The sequence below is a fragment of the Uloborus diversus genome, chromosome 2 (genome assembly GCF_026930045.1).
Source record: "Uloborus diversus isolate 005 chromosome 2, Udiv.v.3.1, whole genome shotgun sequence".
NCBI classification, from domain to species: Eukaryota; Metazoa; Arthropoda; class Arachnida; order Araneae; family Uloboridae; genus Uloborus; species Uloborus diversus.
In genome coordinates, this window is record NC_072732.1 from 128,534,350 (window position 1) to 128,556,938 (window position 22,589).

Here is a 22,589-nt window from a genome sequence, read left to right on the forward strand (position 1 = left end):
AGAAGTAAAAAATCTTAAATCAAGAGCTATCAAATGACTAAAAATAAACTATTTAAGACATCAGTATGAAATATAATTCAAAGTACGTTCAAATTATTGAGACTTTTTGACTCGCGATATGTTCAAATTTGAGTACTTTTTCGCTGCTTTTGAAATTATTGTTTTTAGAGTGTATTAGCAACATTAACTGAGCTTAATTTCGTGAAACGATTATTTTTGTTAAAAGAAGTTTAGCAGTCATGCAACCAAAAAAAGTTATTCTTCTATAATTTTCAAAAAGAAGTGGTTTTGATCGTTTATTTGATACTAAGGGTTACAAGTCCCAGCTTTTTGCCGCTCACGAACTACTGGAACTGTTAACATAGCTTCCATCGGATCGTTTGAGGATTGGAGCTCCCTCATCGAACTGATTTACTGAAGACATTCTCGTCCCTTGGATACCTTCAGGACATCAGAGGGTGGTGCGAAAAGGGGGCGGAGCCACCTAAAAGTAATATTAATAATTTGCTAAAGTTATTTCCATTTTGAAAGGTTTGTATCAGTCAATAAGGAGGGCGGTAGGGCCTCTTATGATACGTATTTTATCGTACGTATGATAATATTTACCAGCCATCCCATTCTTACATGAAATACACCTCCAGCTCAGTCAACTCCAGCCGAGGACTGCAGTTTCGTGCTTATTAGCACTCATCAGCCCGACATAGGAACCGAACCATTGTTTCGGTCACTCGTCTGGTCAGTGCTAACTCTATGATAGCTACCAGTTTGTTTGGCACTCTTGGCTTCCTTAACAGGTTTTCCACCTCCAGCTCAGTTAGCCCTATGCCGGGCTGATGAGTGCTAATAAGCACGAAACTGCAGTCCTCGGCTGGAGTTGACTGAACTGGCGGTGTATTTCATGTATTTCTGCCTAGCCTTGGCTATAGGGCGGTAACTTACTGAATACATCCCAATCTTATTTAACTTCTTCATTTTTATACTTTGCTCATTTTATTGTTTTATGATTTCCTATTGGTTTCTGTATGCATCAAAATTGTTCCAGCTAGTGTCGCTCGTGAACTGTTCTGTTGCCCCCAATCACCACATCTGGTTAAACCCTCACCAGCATTGGTACGGTGGTGATTGGTGGGGTTTAAATAAATTAAATAAATAAATAATGATACGTGCTCTCCAGCGGAAAATGGACACATTCTCACATTATAAAATGTGGAGAGAGAAATCTGATCAGCATCCTCATTAGCTCAAAAATAACAGAAATTTTGCTAAAAATTATTTCCCTGTGTAATTTAATGATTGTAAAGTCAAAGATCACAGAGTAATAAGCAACAAATATGCCAGAGAAATCAGAACGCTCCAAGAGAGCATTTGAGTTGAGTATTACAAAAAATATTATGTTTTTATTTCAGGGGTGCGAAAGGACATTACAGAGGCTTATGGTTTGGTTTGAAGAGAGGAGAGGATGATAGTAAGTTCTACGAATGATAAAAGACCTTTTTTTTATTCGGAAATATGTTATTGCTGTTTAGTTTCTATTTTTCAAACATTGATATTAGAAAGTGATTACAAAATGAAAGTAAAACGATTTTTTGTGACTGAAAAAATGGCAAATGAATGGAGGTTTATGTACCCTGTTGAGCCATATCTACCGTGAATGTATGAGGCGATACAGTCGAGTGTTGAGGTATAGTAGTCTCGTACGATATACTACGTTATCTCGTACCACATTTACTGTAAACGCGACACTAATTCGATCAAACTCTTTGGTTTTCCAATTTAGCGCCTTAAGTGATTCAAAATATGCTTGGTTTGTGACAAATCGTGGCATCACGCAGGCCAGAGAAAGTAGATGGGGAAGAGGAAGTCCTCTGACACTTTGCTGCGTGTGACGGAGCATTGTCCTGTTAAATGAAGGCTCCTGGGAGCACCACCATGAGATCGAACACATGCGACTGAAGCATGGATGACACTAACGTAAAATTAGGCTGTCGTGGTGCTGTGAATCAATATTAGGGTTGACAATGTTTCGTATATGATAGCACCCAGGGGCGTGCACAGAAATTTTAGACCCGTCACAAAAATTTTTACGCTCCCCCCCCCCCCTTCATATGGTTTACACCTACGTCCCTACATATTTTTCATCCCTCACTTTAAAAATCTCGGGCCCCCTTCATACTCTGGCCCGAGCCAACAGGTGTCCCTTCTCCCCCCCCCCCAGTGTACGCTCCTGATAGCATCCCATAACATCACTCCAGGTGTGGGTGCGGTGTGCCGCTGAAAAGCAAAGTCACTATTTGGGAGTTCACAACGAGTTCCCCATAAGCGTACAAAAATCCGATCTGTATTCATTGCAAAAGACGATCTGCATCTTTTCAGTTGCAAACAAATCCCTTCGAACTCGACACTACTCAAAGTGCGATTTACGATAATGTGATTTGATTTGGCACTTTTTCAGTAACTGTGGTACGAGACTGCCAGGGGCGGATTTATAGTCTATTCTAGGGGGTGGCGGTTGAAAACCGTAAAAGCCACCCCCAGACACATCACGTAGGGGCGGGGGTGTAGGGAGTCAATTACTCTCCCTCTATCCCAGAGTTTTGCTTTTTTGTTTACAAAGTGAACATTTTTCATACATGGGGCTCATAGAATGCGAGTCTTATTTTCTGGTTTTATGCCGAAAATAAGTGAAAACATTGTAAAACAAGTCCCTAGGAAAAAATATCGGTTTTGATGATTTTTTTAAATATTTAAGAAGGAATACATCCATGGAGTCTCCCAACTTGCTCCGAATGTTCATGCTTTTGAACTTTGCACCTCTCTAGCCTCTCAGAAGGATGTTAATCGCTAATGTAACGCTCCCTTTATCTCCATATGAAAATAATGGCTATAAAACTGTCGAAAACTGAAAACAATTGGGGGCCATTTCCAAAAAGTGGGGCGTGTAGGGGAAAAACGGCAGTAACATTTGGATTCAGGGGGTCATTTTACATAAGAATCAGCAAGAATCATGTCAAAAGCATTTTGAAGTTTTTTTTTTTTTTTTTTTTTTTTTTTTTTGCCGCGCAGTGCTATTAAAGTATAAAAAGGGGGGGGGAGGGAGCGAGAGAGCTTGGGTTAAAATTAAAAAGTGGGTAACGCCATCAATCCTCGAGTACACTACTGCCTAAAACTAATTAAAAGAAAATTTATAAAATTTACTTGATTTAGTAGCTATTGCTAGTAAATTTCTTGAATTTCATATTATTGTTTTGAAAAAATGACGGTTACGGAGGGGGCGGTAGTAAATCCGCCACTGGACACTGCTATACCTTTAATGCTCGACTGTATCCAGGGGCGTGCACAGAGATTTTGGGGCCCATCACAGATGACTTTTACGGGCCCCCCTCAGTGCCGTAGCTAGGGAGGGGCGGGGGGGGGGCGGTTCGCCCCGGGCGGCACTTTTCGAGGGGCGGCAAATTAACCCTTTTGATGTGGGAAAAAAACGTATTTTTCAAACAAGGAAATTATGGTTTTAATCTGTTACTGCAGGCAAAAAGAGAATATTCGAATTATAAGACTTTTGTGTCACTACCAGATTAAAATTACTTATATACAATACTTTTTGATTTCTTTAAAAAACTTTCAAAGGTCTTTCTTGATAGTATATCAGTACAATTCCTTGTTTTATTTCTGAGGGGGCAGCAGTGGACCGTCACGGAACCAATGTTTTTCTAGACAGTAGAAGTTAACTTCAAGAAGAAGAAAACAATGAAGTTTTACAATTTTCGTTATAAGAAAGAGTTAACACTGTATTTTAAAAGTTTCTTGTAAACCTCCTAGTGAAGCAAAACTTTTTTTTTAACTTCAAGAAAATGGTGACAAGAGGAAAAAGGGAAGGGGGGAGTGAAAATGGTACACGAAACAATTTATTCCTTATCATAGGGGTGCTTTATGTGTTGCAGGGTTTACATTGATTTCTCATTCATTAGAAGAGTTCTCTATTTCAAAAAAAGTAAAAGGGATTTCTGTTTTCTCGCGATTGAGAGTAGAAAATCTATCCGACAACTTTGGATCACATGTTCGTCTATTCCTAGTGAAAGTTAAGCGAATTTCATTTTTCAACATCTGGTTCGGTCCCCCAACTTGGCCAAGCATAGTCTAAAATTTTTTTTAGCGTATTCAGCTTCAAATAATTCCGGTTGGGAACTTCTCCCACCTCCACTTTGTAGTCTAACAGCGTGAAAGATAGCTTCAAAATATTTTTAGAAAGAAGAGCTCTCGTATCTTTCTTCTCTTTTCCTGATATCACCAAAGATAGATTAGAAATACGGTTTTGGACCTCAATGTTTAAAATTTTCTGGGTAGAACCCCGGACCCTGTCTTTTCCTCTAAAGTATCCTCCCTCTCTCTTTAAGTCTAAAATTACGTTTTTAAAACTTTGGTTCTTCAATATCAATTTTAGAAAACAGCATTTGAACTTTGGCTATGTTTGATCTAAGCCTTTTTTTTTTTTTTTTTTGATCCTAACGTGATCAAAAATAACTTAAAATACGTTTTTAGGACTAAAGTTTTGGAATTGTTTCAAGAAAGATACCTTAATTTTACCCCCCCCCCCTCCCTCATCTAAGATTAAAACTGCGTTTTGAAAACTTCAACTTTGAAAATTTTCCGAAAAAGAAAAGCCGAAATCCCAGAGCATTTCCTAACATCCCCAAAGATAGCCCAAAATTTCGCTCATAGAAATTCGCTCGTGTGTGGGTGGGAGAACTCGCTAATTCTTCCTTCTCAAAGATAGCCTAAAATGAACTTCAGGTCAAATAAAGATTTTGGGAGGGAAGCCACCCTGTACCCCTTGTTGGTTCTAACATTACAATCATTATATCAAACAAAGCCTAAAGTCGGGCCTCAATTACGGAAAATTTCCATTAGAGAGCCGCCTCTCTTCACACCATTTTTTGTGCCATTAGATGTTAGGGAACCCTTTAACGTCACCAAAGATAGCCTAGAATTGCATTTTTGAGACTTTGGTGCTGAACATATTTCAAAGAAAGAAACCAAACCTTCCTCATTCCAGTGAATCACCAAAGATACCTTTACTCAGCGCCCCTCCTTCACCTAACACTTACAACAACGAAAGGGTGGCAAATCGAAGAACCGCCCCGGGCGGCAAACACTGTAGCTACGCCACTGGCCCCCCTCCATATTGTTTACCCTTTCATTCTACATAAATCCCCCCCCCCTCTTTTTGAAAATCTCGGGCCACCTTCAAGCTCGGGCACGGGCCAACGGGTGTTCCTTCTCCCCTCCCCCCCCCTGTGCACGCTCCTGACTGTATCACCTCTAAAATGGCTCAACGGCGTACTTAAATTTTCAATTCTTTTGGGATTTTTCCAGAAAAAAACTATCATTTTGCTTTCATTTGGCAAGTTTCACCTTTGAAATGGAAGCTCGGCTTAACTCAGATAACATACGATGAATGGATGCAACATCTATTGATACATATATCGTTTTTTAAAAATTATTTAAATCTATATCAGGAGCCGAAAGATTTCTGATAATGAAACATCTGATCTATTCATTTGTAAAAATTGGAACTTGGAAGACTTTGTGACCACGACAGATTTACCGTGCATTGAACAACACCATTACCGTACACGAAGAGCCTTCAACCGGCCAGTATCGAATCCGAGAACCGATCGGGCAATCTCGACTCTCATGATCCCTTTATAGTACATGAAAGGATCTTCATTTCCAATCAATCGGAAGTGCTAATGTCACATTTGCAGAACGGTTTAACAACAATTTATTCATTCACTTTCTAGTAAAATGTCGTAACGCACTTGCAGAACATAAAAGCGAGTATGTGCAACATTAAGAAGAGAACAATTAACACATTACGAAATTATTTGGCTTAGTTAAAAAAAAAATTATTAGACTATTTTTTACAATAAAAAGAATACTGCCTTATACACTGTAAAATACGATGGTTTGATCATTATTCAAGGCTTATGTATTCTTTTTCCTTCCGATAGTATTTCGATGGAGTGATGGTAGTGTCATGAGATACACGAATTGGAACTACAACGAGCCAAAACTTCAAAGCAGGACCAAGTTCTGTGTCAAGCATGGAGCTATAAGTGCAACATGGGAGCTGGATTATTGCGGAGTCAAGAGATGGTTCGTGTGTAAAGCTCCTAAAGGTATGTTCACCGCTTGTACATTTTGAATGCAACAGAGCTTTAGCGTTTGAGTTTCAGCACCTGAAGCAGAACATTCAAATTAAACGACGTGACATAAAATTCGAAACTTGTATCTGATCTAACCTACGTCCATTTGTGATAGTCCAGATATTTGAGGCAATGATGCCTCCCTGCAGCAGGTTAAGTCCAGGTAAATTGTCGAATTCGAGGTACTTTTTGCAGGTACTTGCTGTCAACGTTGGAGTTCTGACAAGCGGGCAAGTTTCATTTGGAACCAAACTGATGTGCAATCTCTTGTAGACAGCATTGAGGCGAGTACAGTGGAAACGTCCTCTAAGCGACAAGCCACTCTGATATTTTGTCTTTTCCTCAGGTTTTTCGGGGGTTCACCTGAGGAACTTATTAGTTGTATTCCAGTGGAATTGCTTGCTAACAGGTGTAATGATGGGAATGCAGGCTGTTCTGAGCTTAGATCATTAAAAAGACTCAATGGTCTAAGGTTATCCCGTCAATGTATGACGGGTGAAAATTGCTTCTACATTTGAACGAAGCAATTGCCTGCTTAGTGATATTCTGACTGTTGAAATTTTAACCCTACTCCAGTGGATTAACCCTAAACTCCAGTAGGTAGCGTTCATTGTTGACTACTTTTTCGTTTCTACATTCCCCTGAAATCGCAGTCTTATCAGTAAAGCAGTTAAGTAACCGGATCCAGTTCAGCCTTGTCCCAATAAAGCCTTTCCCTTCATGTTAAACATTACCAAAATATATTATCAAATTATCATGCCGTGGCGCGATGTCAGGAGTGACGTCAAGAGTGTTACTGGATCATTGGCTATTATATATACGAGGATGTCAGATACATTAAACATTAAACAACATGCACAATAGTCTTATTATTGAGGCAGTGATAAGTAAAGAGATGTAAGTGCGAAAATTAAAAATTTGGAGATAACCCGTGCAAGTGGTAGGGGAACCTTTCCTCTGTTTAGGGGCAAAAGACAGTACTGGGAACTCTGGTAGTTGCTGATATACAGCATGATCTAGAAGAAGTTTTCAACGAAAGTCTACCAAGAGTTGGAACTTTAAATCCATTTTACTCGAAAAGTTACCATCCATCTGCATCCCTTTGCACTGCCTCAATTATGTCCTAAACGAATTTCGGGGATTTTTATTTCCTGGTTACGATATTGGTTGAGCTCTTCTTTACTAATAATAAAGCTGAAAGTCTCTCTGCCTGGAGGATGTCTGTAGGATGTCTGGATCTCAGTGACGCGCATAGCGCCTTGACCGTTCAGCCGATTTTCATGAAATTTGGCACAAAGTTAGTTTGTAGCATGGGGGTGTGCACCTCGAAGCAATTTTTTAAAAATTCGATTTTGTTCTTTTTCTATTCCAATTTTAAGAACATTTTCCCGAGCAAAATTATGATAACGTGGAAAAGTAGATTACCAAATTATCATAGCATGGAACCGTAAGATGGGCAAGCATAACAAATTGGCGAGGTTATAGCAAATAGACGAGAAATTCACCATCCATTATTTGTAAATATACAGGCGAACCAAATAACCTCTTAATTTTCTACTACGGGCAAAGTCGTACGGGTACCACTAGTTCAAAATAAAAGAAAAAAAAAGTGAAAAAATGAGACAAAATTCCTAAGCATTGCAAAGAGTACGTAATTGTAGGAGCAATATGAAAACAAAGTAGAAAAAAATGTACGTACTCACATTAAAAATCATGTAAAATTTTATATTTCTACTATTTGTAATGTAAAAGGTTTTATAAGGCATTTAAATAAATGTACTTTGTCTTTACCCATTTTTCATTTTCAGTACAAGTTCAAAAGATACCAGACAGGCCTGTAATACAAAGTAAGTACTATTGAACTTCAATTATTTTCCGTAATTGCAGTCGAAATCACTTAAAGCGAATATTAATTTAACGAGAACCCCGGACTTCGGGAGGTTTTCAGAAAGATTTGGTTGATGCAATTTCAAGTCTATGGGAGCATAACTCGCTTTTAAAGTGCGAACCCCGCTTGATGAAAAACGAGAAATATTTTTGAGATTTAGAAAATTTCTATTGATTTCCAGCAGCTAATCTTTTTTTTTTTTTTGGGAAACATTTCTTTAGCATTCCGAAATCAACCTAAAGTTACAGATAAATAGAAAAAGAAGGGTTGGGAAAAACCTGGTTTATTCCCGGGAATAAAGTGATTTTTAGGAAGAAAGTTTTGAAAATTCCCGAAAATTTTCAAGTAATTTAAAGAAAGGAAAACTTTGTTTATATTTTTACATTTTCCCGACAATTTTTCAAAACTTTAAGGCTTTTTACTGTTTTAATTGCAAATTACGTAACTTTTTTCTAAAAGAAAATGTGACAGATAGACTGTTTAGCTACCCTCAACTGACGTATTCTTTTTAGTTTATTGGTTCGCAATTAAATATTTAACTGATCGATTTGAATGTTAATGCTTTTAATGAATGCTACTATCTGTAGTTGAACATTTAAGTGATTTATTTGTATATTTACACTTTTTAGTAGTTACACTGAGATATGTCGTATCATTCATAATACTTAACACGTCAGTAAGAGTTGCTTACGTTGTAATTTTTGATCATCAACCAACAGTTTGAATATATTTAAAAAAAAAAAAAACTTTTTTCAACAAGTATATTTTTTGGTTTAATTCGGTTTCAATTTTGAACAGTCTGTCCTATGGAAAAATTTTTACATAGCCGTGTTTTAAGTCTTGATTTAACGTGGAAAGACATAAAATTTGTTTACTTCCGCAATTCCCAATGTCCCCCTAAATTTCGAGTTCATTCCCCAAAATTCCCGGGATCATTCCCGTAGCTCAAAACTGTGTTTTTTGCATCTCTACTGATGAATAATAAAGGCTGAGAAAATGTGATGGCGTCCCTTCTCCGAATTTGTGGAGTGGAGCAGCATTTGAAAATTATATATTTGTTGACGTCGATGTTCCGAAGGGATTGTAGCTCAAATTCAAGCTAAGGCATACGAAAAAAAAAGAAAGAAAGAAAAAAAAAATAGGAACGCGAGGATGTGATAACGACAAGCGTGAAGAATTTCTAACTGTTCAATCTTTTTCATGTACAAAAAATTTTCTTACTTTTTTTGAAGCCAGGGATATAAATGGCGATATTTTTCGGATCATGAATATTCCGCGAAAATAACACAAGAAAGAAACAGCAAGACAATTTAAGAAAAATTAACCAATTTCTTTGGTAGTGTACAGAAAAAGAAAGCGTACGTATATTTAAATTTTTATGATTTATCTCAAACTCGTTTTTTATGAGCACTCTGTAAATAACGAGCAAACATCACGTTCCCTTAGCTCTCGTTACAAGCAATTTCGGCAATGTAATTAAAATTCGTGTTAGTTAGTCTCTGTTATTCCATTATTACTCTAGTATTCGTTAACTTCAACCTTGGTGGGTGAATTTTAATAATATTTTCCGATGCAGTAACGGATGTATCTCATACCCGGTAGCAGAAACAGCGCGACGCCGCGACGCCCGTTGCAGATTCTTGAAGAGGATTGCAGAATATTTCTAAATAGTAGAATTGATTATCGCTTTATGCACGAATCTTTCGCACTTGAAGTAAAAAATACAGTTTATAATGAAGCCGAGGAACAAAAAGTAAAAACAAAAAACACGCTAAAATCTATGGAGTCCTCAGTGATTAAGAGGTCAGTGGCATTTGCTCCGGCAGCTACCAGCCCCTTGTACTCTTTTTAAATCTTGAAATTTTTAGCTTTTGTTTCACTCGTAATTTTTAAATTAAGCATTTTATTTTCACGTATTCCTTGATGATGATTTATAACAAGTGTTGCGACCATAGAGTAAAGAAATTACATAGAGAAGCCCCGCTATACTAAGAAATTGAAGTCGAAAGTTGCAGCGCTGTGTCACAAGATTCTTAGCTTCTTGCTAAATAATCCATAATCGCGAAGCGACCATGTTATCAATGGTATGCTCATGGTCAATGGTATGCTATCATAACATGCCCATCATCGCGACGATTTATCCCATAATTCCGGCGTCAGATCCATCTCCTTTTTACCATATTCTCCACGTAAATTTATTTTCTCTATGGTTGAGACTGATCTAATAATGGTTTACCTTGCAGATTATTTTTCAGTTTTTTAGTCTGCGTCGCAGACTGCTGAAAACTATTCTGCTACCGGGTTCATAGTTACGTTTGAATATTGTTTCTGGAAGTCTTCAAAATTTAATTGCATTTTATGGAAGTGGCGTGCATGTTCTTCACAAAGTTCATGCAATAAAACACTAATCTAACCTTTTTGGAACCTGTGTAGGATGTTGTGCGCAAAAATTGATACTTCTGTCGAAATGTAAATTGCCCTTGCGTTAGTGACGAAAGTAGACTGGTGAGTAATAACTGAGTAGACGGACGGGAAAGGAAATGAAAACTGAAAAAAAAAAAAAAAAAAAAAAATTATCCTGTGTTGATGTCGGAACTAAATTCAGTCAAGAACTGCAACAGATGGATTTTTTGCTGTCAGGAAATAAAAGGAAAATGCTCTACTAATAACAAATCAGTTAACACTTCCACAGTACTTAACAATTCTAACGCTTCGCTTCCGTCAAAGAGTAATTACAGAAAATAGTAAAAAAAAAGTTCATATTGCATTGACTTCTGCTAAATCAATTAAGGTACCGAACCTAATGAACAAAAATATTTTTAAATTATTAAGGAGGAGGTGGAGAAAAAAAGTCCAACGCAAAGAGTTCTCTTAGTTCGAAGAAAAAAAAGTTAAATGATAGAAATAGACATCGTTTTAAAGACACTTATTTGTTTTTTTCTGATGGTGTATTATTGACAGGGACACCCAGAACGTAAATTTTTGAAAATGGGAAATTTTTCAATTTTCCGAACGAAACGTCGAATTTTACCGAATGATAAAATATGAGCATACACAAATCGATACCTGCACATAATGAGAAAGACAGAGAGAAATATCGTTAAAGATTTCTTTTATTGCAATATTGCAAGTGTCTACAAATTTACCGAATCGTCAGACTAAATCTGCCTAATAAGAGATTTTTCGGAGGTCACAGGGATCTCCTGTGACCTCCCATCGACATGACCCTGAATAATGTTTCCTGTACTCTACTGATGCTGCTGAAAGTAATTAGCAGGGAAAATTCAACCAAAATATTAAATAAACAAAATGTCTAAGACTATGCATAAAATTTTGGTATTCGAGAAGCGACGTAAAAACTTTTAGACTTCCTGCGAGTGAAATGTTGACTGTTAAGTGCAACAGCTTCGTCTGGACAGTACACACATAAAACACGGACAGACATTGCACTGCCTTTTGTGCAAGCAAAAAAGCTACTATGTATTTGATATGTTGGTTAGAAAAACTTCAATGACGACTCGTGAAAAATGTTCCTTTGAGTAAATATGTGCTGGAATTTGTATTTATCTAATGTGAATTCATAGCTATCTACTGCTTTAAGATTGCATCAAAGTTGACACGAGAGATTTGTTATACTACTTTTAGTATTTTTCAACAAGATATAGTCTCGGTAGCAGAATCTTTTTCGGCAGTCTGCGACGCTGATTAAAAAACTGAAAAATAGTCTACAAAGTAAACCAACCTCAGATCAGCCGTAACACTTGATATAAACCATCACCAAAAGCCTGAAAATAAAAATGCTGAATTTAAAAATTACGAATGAAACAAAGGCAAAAAATATTAAAATTTAAATAGAGTATGGGGCGTAGGTAGCTAGCCCAGAACAAATGCTATTGACCTCTCAACCACTGACAATTCCTTCATAGATTTTTGAGCGTGTCATTATTTTTTTTTCTTTGTTTCATTATGAACTGCATTTTTCTACTTCAAGTTCTACAGATTCGTGCAGAAAGCAATAATTAACTCCTCTTTTCAGAAATAGTCTGCAGTTACCTTCAAGAACCTGCGACGGACGTCCGTCTCAGCTTCACGCTGTTTCTGCTACCGGGGATATATAGTCACATTTCTCTTATAAACTTATTACTAACACAGCTTTTTGTTTTGTTTTGCGTTTCATAGAAGAGCCGTGCAACATCACCGATGTTTCTGTGTACAGCACTCAGTGGTATTTGCACGGAGATTATTGCTACATGGCTCACGAAGATGCCAAGTACACATGGGATACTGCTAATACGTTTTGCAAAGACAACGGGGCACACCTGGCTTCAATTCATTCATTCAACGAGACTGATTTTATGCTGTTTATTGTGAGTATCACTTTTAAAAACTTTTGTTCTTTAGTTTTGAAATTAATGTGCTGCTAATTTCAGGAAGTAAAGTTTCATGGGAGTAGGGGACCATGGGGTAAAATGAAAGGGAAAAATATTTTCAGTTTGCAGCGCCACCTACCTAGCAATATTTTATCTGTGTTCAGTTGATTCCAGCCGAAAAACAAATAGCTCTAAAGATCAAATTATATAATAATATAATTAATTTTTAAAATTTGATAGACATGTTGTAGCATTTTTTGGTTTATCAAAAAATATTTCCTTAAAAAAAATAATAAATGATACGGTTTTTACTTCCTTTTACAAAAAAAGGAAGTGTTGTATTCGCGAAAAAATTTTCACTCAAAAATCGAAATCAATTTCCATTTTGCTCACCCCCCCGAATGAGTTTTTTTTTTTTTTTTTTCTCTCGACCCGACCACACTTGCATAAATACCTAAGAACGTAGGCGCCCGAAGTATCCATTTTGTCAGTTCCCGAGTTAATTACCACAAGTTTTCTCGTGACGTCTGTATGTGCGTATGTAAGTCGCATAACTCAAGAACGGTATGTCCTAGAAAGTTGAAATTTGGTACATAGACTCCTAGTGGGGTCTAGTTGTGCACCTCCCTTTTTTGATTGCATTCGGGTGTTTCTAAAGGGGTCTTTTGTACCTTGTTGGGGGGGGGGGAATCATTGTTAGTTTCGATGCAAACTCAAGTGGTATTATAATTTTGCGGACACTTGGCGATAGATCGCCAGTCTTTTGGTCGCCAAGATTTGTCGCCAACTTGGCGACAAATTTAGCAATTTTTTTTTTTTTTTTAAATCTGGTTTCAATTTAGCCACTGTTGATGATATTCAGAGAGTTAACTATTAAATCACATTAAAATTGCCAATAATGGGGAAATAACATTAACTTGGTGTAAAAGGAAGTCATGTGATGCACACATCCTCTCGTTGTAGTTAATATTTGGAAAATTAATTAAGATCTACAGATAAACAGTACAACAGTTATTTAGTTAGTATCAGCACTGTTAAAAAATTTTGTGTAACCTTTCTCCATAAACTGATGGCAACTTAGCTGCCTTCATTGCTTTGGAGTAAACTGATATAACTTGTGTAAAGTTACACCATGGTAATGTAACTATATCGTAACGTCTCACTAATTTCTGCGCAAAGTACACCAGTATTTTCTGTATGCTTGGGGAGAAATTGCTTAAAGGTTATACACATTATCAAATATTAAGCTCTCATCTGACATTCTTGGACGATTTATCAAGTCATGCTTTTTAACCAACCACTATACACCATTTATTTATTTATTTTAATATACAAACAAGATATTTTCATTGCTTTAAGAGAGAAATGAATTGAGCGGAGTCCGAACCCATAACGCGAATCTCAGACAGGCGAAAAGCAAGCGCAGTTTTCGTTTTGCTAATTATAGTTTACCTGCTCTGCGCCGATTTTGATCATTACTGAAACCATAGTGCAGGGTTCCTCCAACAATTTGAGTTTTAAATGATGCTACACATTTCAGTATTCGTGAAACATTACACCTATTGATACTGATAACCTTACACATTAAATATTTACTACAATTTGTCAGGTCTACGCGGGGCGAAATGAAAAAGTTCATTTTGTTTACTTATCATTCATTTATTAAAGCACTTATGTATTTGACTTTGGTGAATTGAGATTTAAAACTGCAGCCAACAACTTTTCATAAATCGCAAGAAAAAGTGGTACTATGAATGGTTTGTTATCAGCGTAGTTGATATTTTAAGGAAAGGAATCTGTCATTTCTCTGAAATGACCGCAAGAGCTTTAACCTTTTAAGGTCAAGTTTCTAATTTCATTATTACTATTACTTTGATATGATTTGTATTTTATCTTTACTTGCATTGCTGTTCTTCTATACAGATGTGATTTACCCCAATTTCGCCGACATTTAAAATTTCTTCCCCCTTTACATTATATCAAGAGGTAAACTGAAACTTAGGAACAGAAGGCAGGAAATTTTGTGTCGGCGAAACTAGGGGGACACCATCACATTAATGGTGTCCTCCCCCACCCTTATTTTTCAGTTTCAATCATACCTTTTGATAGATTTAAGTGGGGAGAAAATGTTAGATGTCGGTGAAACTGATGGTAAACCGATGTGATAACATCATTTCAGATGGACAACATATTATTGATGAACAAACTAACGTTTATCTTTTTTTATACACCCGAACACCAATTACTTTTTTTTTTTTATAGACGAGTACTAGCCCAGACTCGGATTTCTGGATCGGGTTGAGTTCTGAAAGTGTCGATTCCCCATTAAAGTGGTCCGACGGCACTCCTGTGGACTTTGAAAATGAGATGGAAAATAAAACCCTCATTGATTCCTGTATATCTTTCAAGAAAACAGATGGTATGAATGATACTAATTCTCTCCCTCAATTGTATTGACCGAGCTGAGTTTGAGCAATTCATATGGTATTGAACTTGGGCAACACAGAGAAGGCTGGTAAATCTAACTAACTATTCGAGATTGGGGCATTTTTGGTTCAGAAAGTTTTTTGCTATGCTTCCAAATTTTCGCTTTAATATTTCAACATATTTGTTTTTGTTTCTTCATTTTAAATGAATGTTTTGCAGCACAGAAAATGGGTGCATCAAAAGCGAACGATTGGTGTATGTGTGTGATTCTACTTCAATTGATATATTGTTTTCCTTTAACAGCGTATTCACTTTGAAAATTATATGTGAATTGTTCTTTCATTTTTTTAAATTGGATATATATTATGCGTATAGATGATATGAGGGTAATATATGGAATACCATTTACATTCACCCGAATAACTGGTTTTGGAATAAAAATTCTCAAATCACCATGAGCGAATACTTTACCTATCCGTAATGAACTATCACTTGCAAAAAAGGTGCTATATATATTGCTCTCATGAAAAAAATTATTCAATAAAAGATAGCAAAATTGAAGGTAATGTGGAACAGGTGGTTAAAAAATGGAAAAACTTCGAATGTTCGGTAATTTACGCCGTTATGGAGCTTTTGGTTCTTTCTATTTTACATTAACTCTTTGCTTTTTCTTCAAATATGAAGATTAGGTTGTTATAAAAGATTCAGATTTCCCGACTGTATTTGACTTCTGCTTTTTTGGAGGTAGTGTCGAATGTGCAGGAAAAAATTTGTAGACTTGTGCCAAGGTTCACAAACTTTTCAGATCGCGAGACCCTATGAAGAATTATATTTTTTTTTCACTGCACCCTAGGCCATCGCTTTTATATTGATAACGTTGACATTTTATAGAGAATACATTTCTAAAACATTTCCAAAAGAGGGTCACTTTTCTGCGCCCTTTCTACCAACTTGACCCTCGACTCCATAACGTCACCAGTGACTTCAATTTTCAAAAACATTTTGACAGAAAATCACTGCTCCCTTTTTTCCATTTACGTTACCGAAAAGAAAAGGCCTAAATTGCGATTTGTGACTTAAGTTTTGGAGTTTTCTCAAGGACCGTCTTTTTTTCAGACCACCGTCATTTATTGTAAAATCTGTACAGGAGCTTTTCATTTTATTGCTAGCGTAATTTAAAACTGTTATTTATATAACGATAAAAATGTTTTTCACAAAATTTGTTCCGGATGAACGAGGGCCGGATAAACGAGAGTCTACTGTAATTTCAAAAACATAAAACATTTCATATACCCTAGATGAACATAATTTCTAAAAAGGTTCTCCTCCCAAATAAATAGTCTGGATCCAAATAGGGAAATTCCATGAAATTGACTGTTTTTTACCCATAACTTTTTTCTAATGAACAAATATCGTCAAACAAAGTAATGGGACCTAAGTTGAACCATTCTCTATCCATTAAAAAAGAATCATCAAAATCGGTTCACTAGGTGAGACGCAGTGAGTGGGAAAAAAAACATACGGCATAAACTGATAACCGCCTCCTTTTTGAAGTCGTTTAAAAAGAAGGACTTAAATATAAATATCCACACTTTTTTAAGGGTTTCAAGATCTTGCAAGACACTAGATGTCATATTTAAGGGAAAAAAGAAACATCTTGATCCTCCAGTAAGAAATGGCTGAATTAGGATTTTGCAGTACGCCGATACCTCTTTTTTGTTAAGACGTCCGCTTGTTCATTGCCACAATGACCAGCTACCCACTGGAGAACAATTTGTTTCTTTTTTAATGAGGGACTTCTTTCTCTTAATTCTTGAAATTTGCGTATTTCGGATGTTAATAGATAATAAACTGCTAATTGATTTAATGTGGCTGTCAGCGAATCGAAAAGATTGTCTGCCCTTCTTATCGTTTGAAATTTTATCTAACTAATTATATAGTAAAATGTATTAAGATTATTTTTCTCATAGGTGCATGGGGCGTCGAAAACTGCAACCGGCTTTTAGCAGTGATGTGCAAAAGAAGTGCTCATTCGAAAACTGAATTTTCTACTGCTTCGCCAACACCCGACCCTCCCGGAAATTGCCAAGCTGGATGGTATCCTTATGGTTTGTTGATAGCAAAGTTTTATTTTAATAAATTTATTCTTCACTTGATATATTCTTTTTTGATTAAATGTATTTTTTAAAGCTGACGATATGACTCGAGATCTTCACTGATCATAGCGTTAAAAAAATACAATAATAATATTCCTTCAAGATAATCATATTCCTGAGGTTACCCTCAGATGGACACAATAATAAAGTATATAAATGCAATAAAATTAAAATCATAGACAAAGCCAGAATCCATAATCCTCTCGTTTTGGAACCGGTTAAAACGGTCTTCGTTATAATAACTTTCAATACTTTCCTTTGCTTTTTGATATTACTGCTTCGTGGCTTCAGTTTTTTTAAACAATAAGCGTCATGCCTTAGTCAGGAGTGCCCACACCCTAAAGTCAAGGGCGCACCCCTCCCCCTAAATTATGCGAAGACTCCCCCCCCCAAAGCAAGAGTCCTCCCCCCAAATCGAGGAAAAAACCCTCAAGACACCCCTTCCCTTAAAAAATTGAATGGCGCAATATCCGCCATGATCCCCCCTATGTGGGCATCCCTGCCTTAACCCAGGTTTAAGGGAGGTAACTTACCGCTTATATAAGAAGGTTCATATATTTAGCTATTTATTTAGTAAGCAAATATCAAGGCGAATCTGCCAATTTACGTGAAAATTTCTGATTTTCCAGCAATAGTTTTTCACTTTAAAGAAAAAAATTGGTCAAGCGAAAGTAATGACTTAAATTAAATCATACTCCATCGAATGTAAATGCTAATTCAAATCGATTTTCCGTCTGATAAGTTATGCATGAGCAAAAAGAAAAAAAAGAAAGATTGAATTAATAACCTCTTTTCTGAAGTCGATTAAAAATCTAAATCACTTTTCAATAACATTTTTAGAGGTAAGAAATGAAGAAATATATGTAGTTTGGGCAAGCCTAACCTGGCAGCGTCGTAATGCTGTGATTAGGGTCTGGCTAGCCATCACAATGCTGCCAGGTTAGGTTTGCCCCAACTATTGTTGTGATTAAAGGAAAATATAATATTATAATATTAAAGTACATCTTTTGTGGTTACAAGGAAGGAACAATGTGTGTAACACAAAGAAGTTAGCTTATGGAGAAAAAGACACTCGAAAAATTAAGGAGTCAGAACAGCAAATAGTTTAAAAAGCAAAGAAAGCGAATTAACCGTACAACCAATAAGAAAATTATAAGCCATTAAAGAATCAATTAAAATGCAGACGCGGTTCTTCATCTTTTTCTTTTTTTTAAATTTTTATATTGATTGTTTTTGACTTTTGTCCTTATTGTAACGGATCCGGTGCGACTTCCACTTTCTTGAAAGGACGACACAGTTCTTGAGAAAAACACAGGAGCTTTATTTACACTATGTACAAGAAAGATCGTTAACAACTGCTAAATTAATCATCAGCAATTTAGCAAATATCACACAACACCGTAAACTCAACGGTTATACACGTATTTACTTCCAAATACGAAAAACAACACAGCGAAATGCCTCGCAATAAACAGAGCTAATACACTCTTAGTACAAATTCTTAATCGAAACCGACTTTTTATCACTCGGCGCGGCTTATTTATAGACATCGAAAAGTTTCCACAATATTCCAAAAGATTCCAGAAAATCGTAGACCGTTATTTTATTTCTTTCCATTCAAAAATTTTATCATTCAGAAATAAGGGGACCGTATATTTCGGCCGAATGTATGGGGGCTGTATATTCATTACAAGAAACTATTTACAGGTTACGTTACTACAATAATTTTAGATGAAAGATAATTTAATAAACGCCAAATTTAGCTAGATTACGACAAATTAATCATAAAAACAATTACTATTTACAAAATTTGTAACATTATGAACCCTAATCTGGTTAGTGTTGGTGAGGCTTCATCTATTTTAAACTGCATAGATCCTCGTATTCAATTTAGTTGTAAAAAGGAACAAAATTCAACAGCTTGCCCTTTCTTGATGTTCTCGTTTCTCGTAATGAGTCCGGTTTTGAAACTGTTTACCGCAAACCTTTTGCTTTTCTTTTACCGCCTCATAAACTATCGTCTATACCTCCTACTAAAAAAAAAGCTTTTAGTGCTTCTGTTTATCGTGCTATTAAGCTATTAATATTTGCTCTTTATCGTTTCTTCTTTATACAGAATTTAACTTTGGGCTTTGGCGATTGATAAAGACTATCCTCCTACTTTCATTCCACTTCTAAAAACACTTCGGAAGAATCCTAAACTAATGTTTTCATCGAAACTTTCATTACTAATTTGGTTGTTTTGCCATTCTTTCCTTCTGTGAATAATCAGGTCTTTAGCGCTTCCAATTCCAGATGGTATTCTCATGTAAATAAATTTTGGCTCACTTATTTTAAAGAGTCTAATCATCCTCTTAATTGTTGAGAAATTTATAAAATTGCAACTTTGGTCATTCCTATAAAAGACAAACTGGTTGTGGTTTTAAATTTGTTGGAAAAAGCATCAGTATTATGCGAAAAATAAGCAATTGAGTAAGCTTAGCAGTGCCCAACATTGTAAGGAATCGACTATCACTCTTTTGAATTTAAGTTTCACAAAAATCTACGAAAATGTCCAAATTCTTCAGATCATGAGTTTTTGGGATATTTTCTACGCTTTAAGGAATACAGGTAGTTCGTACTCAGTTAACGATCCTTAACCCTTTCAGACGTGGCGTCCGGTATACCGGACATGAAGTTTAAACAGCTGTTTATCATTTATTAATTGAAAAAAATTACTCGATTTTTTTCGTAGTTGACTCTTTACAGTCTGCTTATTATTATCTGTAGAAGAATTTTTTATTTTGGGATTGATAACATAAAGAAATAGGGGTTGGGAGAATGGGACTGGCTCATTTTCCCAACCACGGATTCTCGTCGCAAAAGCGAGTTTTTTTTTCTGATTTTTTTAAAAAATATACTATAATCTTATATTAATCATTTCAAATGCTTATATTATGTTTTATTATTGTTTAGAGAAAATTTTGCAAAGAAGTTTGTTTGATGTTTCATTGTTTTATTATCTAAAATATGTATTTCAATAATATATGTCCGGATTATTGGACGTGTCATAACTCTTTTCATTTCTCACCTATAAATTTGAAATTTTGTCTATAAAATACTCTTTACCATAGTACACTGTCTTCCAAATAAAAACACTTTTGGTTAAGTATTTCAAAATTCCGTCTGAAAGAGTCTACGTATTTTCAGCTACGTATTCTACGTATTCTCAGCCATTTGGCTAAAGTTTATCTTGCATAATTTATTTTATACATGTTTAGTTGTTGCAACGCAGTTGGCATCCATTCCTCTCTTTTTCTGCTTGTCTTTACTTTTTGAATGTTTGTGTTTTGTTCATTTCTGAACTTTTTCCTTTCATTCTGCTTTTTCTTTTCTCTACGGCTCATAATTATTAATTTTGTTGTTTTGTTTTAATACTTGTTTTTTTTAGCTTTATCGCCCTTTTAGTTTCCCGCTAAAAGTCAGGAACCTTCCTGAAATTAATCTCGAACCTTTTTGAAAAATTTAGAAAATTATTTCGAAGACTTAAGAATTTAAGGAATTTAGAATCTTGATTTACGAGGACCGCTCCTGAAATTTTTTAGCAAATGTGATCAAAGCTAATGCAGAACTGCAAGCACAAGCAAATGCTTTATCTGCAAAGCTAGTGTGTCCAGAAACTGCAATACTCCCTCATTTGGGGTTCGGCCAATCTGGGCGGACAGTTTTTAAGTTGAAAGCGGAACACCTAATAATATTTGCTGAGTATATTCTTTAACTGGTAGCTAAAAATAGTTTTCACAGCAACAATAAATCTGCATTGATACCACGTGTAGAAACTCAAGAAACTTTTTCGTAAGGATACTTGATTTTCACAGAAAACTGGTGGAAACTCTTAAAATCCCGGAGCATTACCCGAAAGTAATCTGTAGCGTTTCGGTTACAGCGTTGGTTCTGCTGGGTTCATCTATTACTTTTACTTTTTCAGATATTTGCTGTTCCGCTTCGTTGCTTTTCCCTGATGTCTTTACATACATAAGCTCGCTTTTTTTTTTCCATTGTGAAAGGGGCTCCTTGCTGCCCCGAAACACGTGTCTACAGCATAGATCTAGTATAACTACATACACAACTACGTAGCAGCAGCAACTGGCTGCCATTGAACGCGCAAATCTTTAGTTAAGCGGGCAAAAGCATAGCCTATACCCAGGATGTAACCACTGATCTCCAGTGGATGCTACGGCAAAAGTTCGCGCATGCGTTTTTCACTCTTGCCCGTCTATTCAGTTGCACATGGAACCGGTTTCTCGTTGTGTATATAGTTAATACTGCATCGATGGTATACAGCTCCTTGCAAATTTATGCAATTTAGTGTTTTAATAAATCTTTTATGATTAATGGTGTTTCGGATTTTGCTGTAAATTTACAAATTTTGTTTCTAGGAAGTAAATGTTATTGGATAAAGGGTAGTAATCACGCTAGGATTGCATCTTGGGCTACTGCTGCACAGGCATGTGAAGATATGCAAGCTACTCTAATCTCAATTCACTCTCAAAGTGATCAAGGTAATCCGGTTTAGTAAATTGTAATAACTTTTAAATTACTTTGTGTGTGTACTATTCCAACTGACAACATTAAAAGCAATAACTATTAGGGGTCATTCCACAGTGTCTAACTTAACATTCGCAGCTGATTTTCAAACTCTTTTTACTTACACCGGGAGTAAAAATAAAAAAAATAAGTGTGTTTTGGTTTAATATGCAGATTTAAAATGTACAAGGTGACTATTTTTCATTTCTACCAAGAATTTGAAGCAAAATAAGCGCTGGCAGGTGATTTTTCACCAAAAATGGCATCGTGACTAACGTAACATTTTTACAACCCTGAGAAACAATGCTTATGTTACGAGACAATTTTTTCTGAAACTTACGCAGGCATTTAAAATTGGCCGATATATTTGTAAGAGATAAACAATCTATTTTTTAAAATATACTACCGATTTGTTACAGATGAATCTTTTTTGGCCCTTAATGGTACTTTTACTAAAAACTGTGTGTGACTAACCTAACGTGACTAACGTAACCATCGAATAACAAGCAACGAATGCATATTAAAAACTTTTTATAATTAATTTCTTGCTCTTATATTACTTTTACACATTTTTTAGAACCTTCTTTGTGTTGCATTATGGTTCTTTTTTTACTTTTTTTCTATATTAGTGTAAGAAATTAAATGGAAGGATTCAGTTCAATTAACTCAATTTGAATGTGCGAAAAAACTTTTACAAACTGAATAACATCATTCTTGGGCTATCACCGCAAATGTTCGAATTTTTAAATGATCATTCTTGCATTTTCTGAAGTATATGTCAGCAGCACTGATTGTCACTGTATCATGTAACATCTTCAAATGTTTTCCAACGAGCAGCCATTACTTCATTTTAATAATAGGTGGAGATGTATTTTCTAAAAAATAGAGACGATCTTCTTTGTTAAGACTGTATTTCTAATATCTTAATTCTTAAGCTTAGATGCTTGTGTAGAATGCACATTCAGAAGAGTACTCATTT

At 35.8% G+C, this 22,589-nt stretch overlaps 1 protein-coding gene across 3 annotated transcripts in view; it reads left to right on the forward strand.

Moving 5' to 3' along the window:
• LOC129216033 (macrophage mannose receptor 1-like) overlaps positions 1-22,589 on the forward strand; it is a 170,326-nt gene that overhangs the window by 50,869 nt on the left and 96,868 nt on the right. For all 3 annotated transcript variants that reach the window (XM_054850178.1, XM_054850177.1, XM_054850179.1), the window contains exons 9-15: positions 1,407-1,465; positions 6,009-6,176; positions 8,012-8,050; positions 12,271-12,458; positions 14,724-14,880; positions 16,859-16,996; positions 21,463-21,585. In XM_054850178.1, the coding sequence (XP_054706153.1) occupies positions 1,407-1,465; positions 6,009-6,176; positions 8,012-8,050; positions 12,271-12,458; positions 14,724-14,880; positions 16,859-16,996; positions 21,463-21,585 (872 nt within the window). The remainder of the gene's footprint in view (positions 1-1,406; positions 1,466-6,008; positions 6,177-8,011; positions 8,051-12,270; positions 12,459-14,723; positions 14,881-16,858; positions 16,997-21,462; positions 21,586-22,589) is intronic.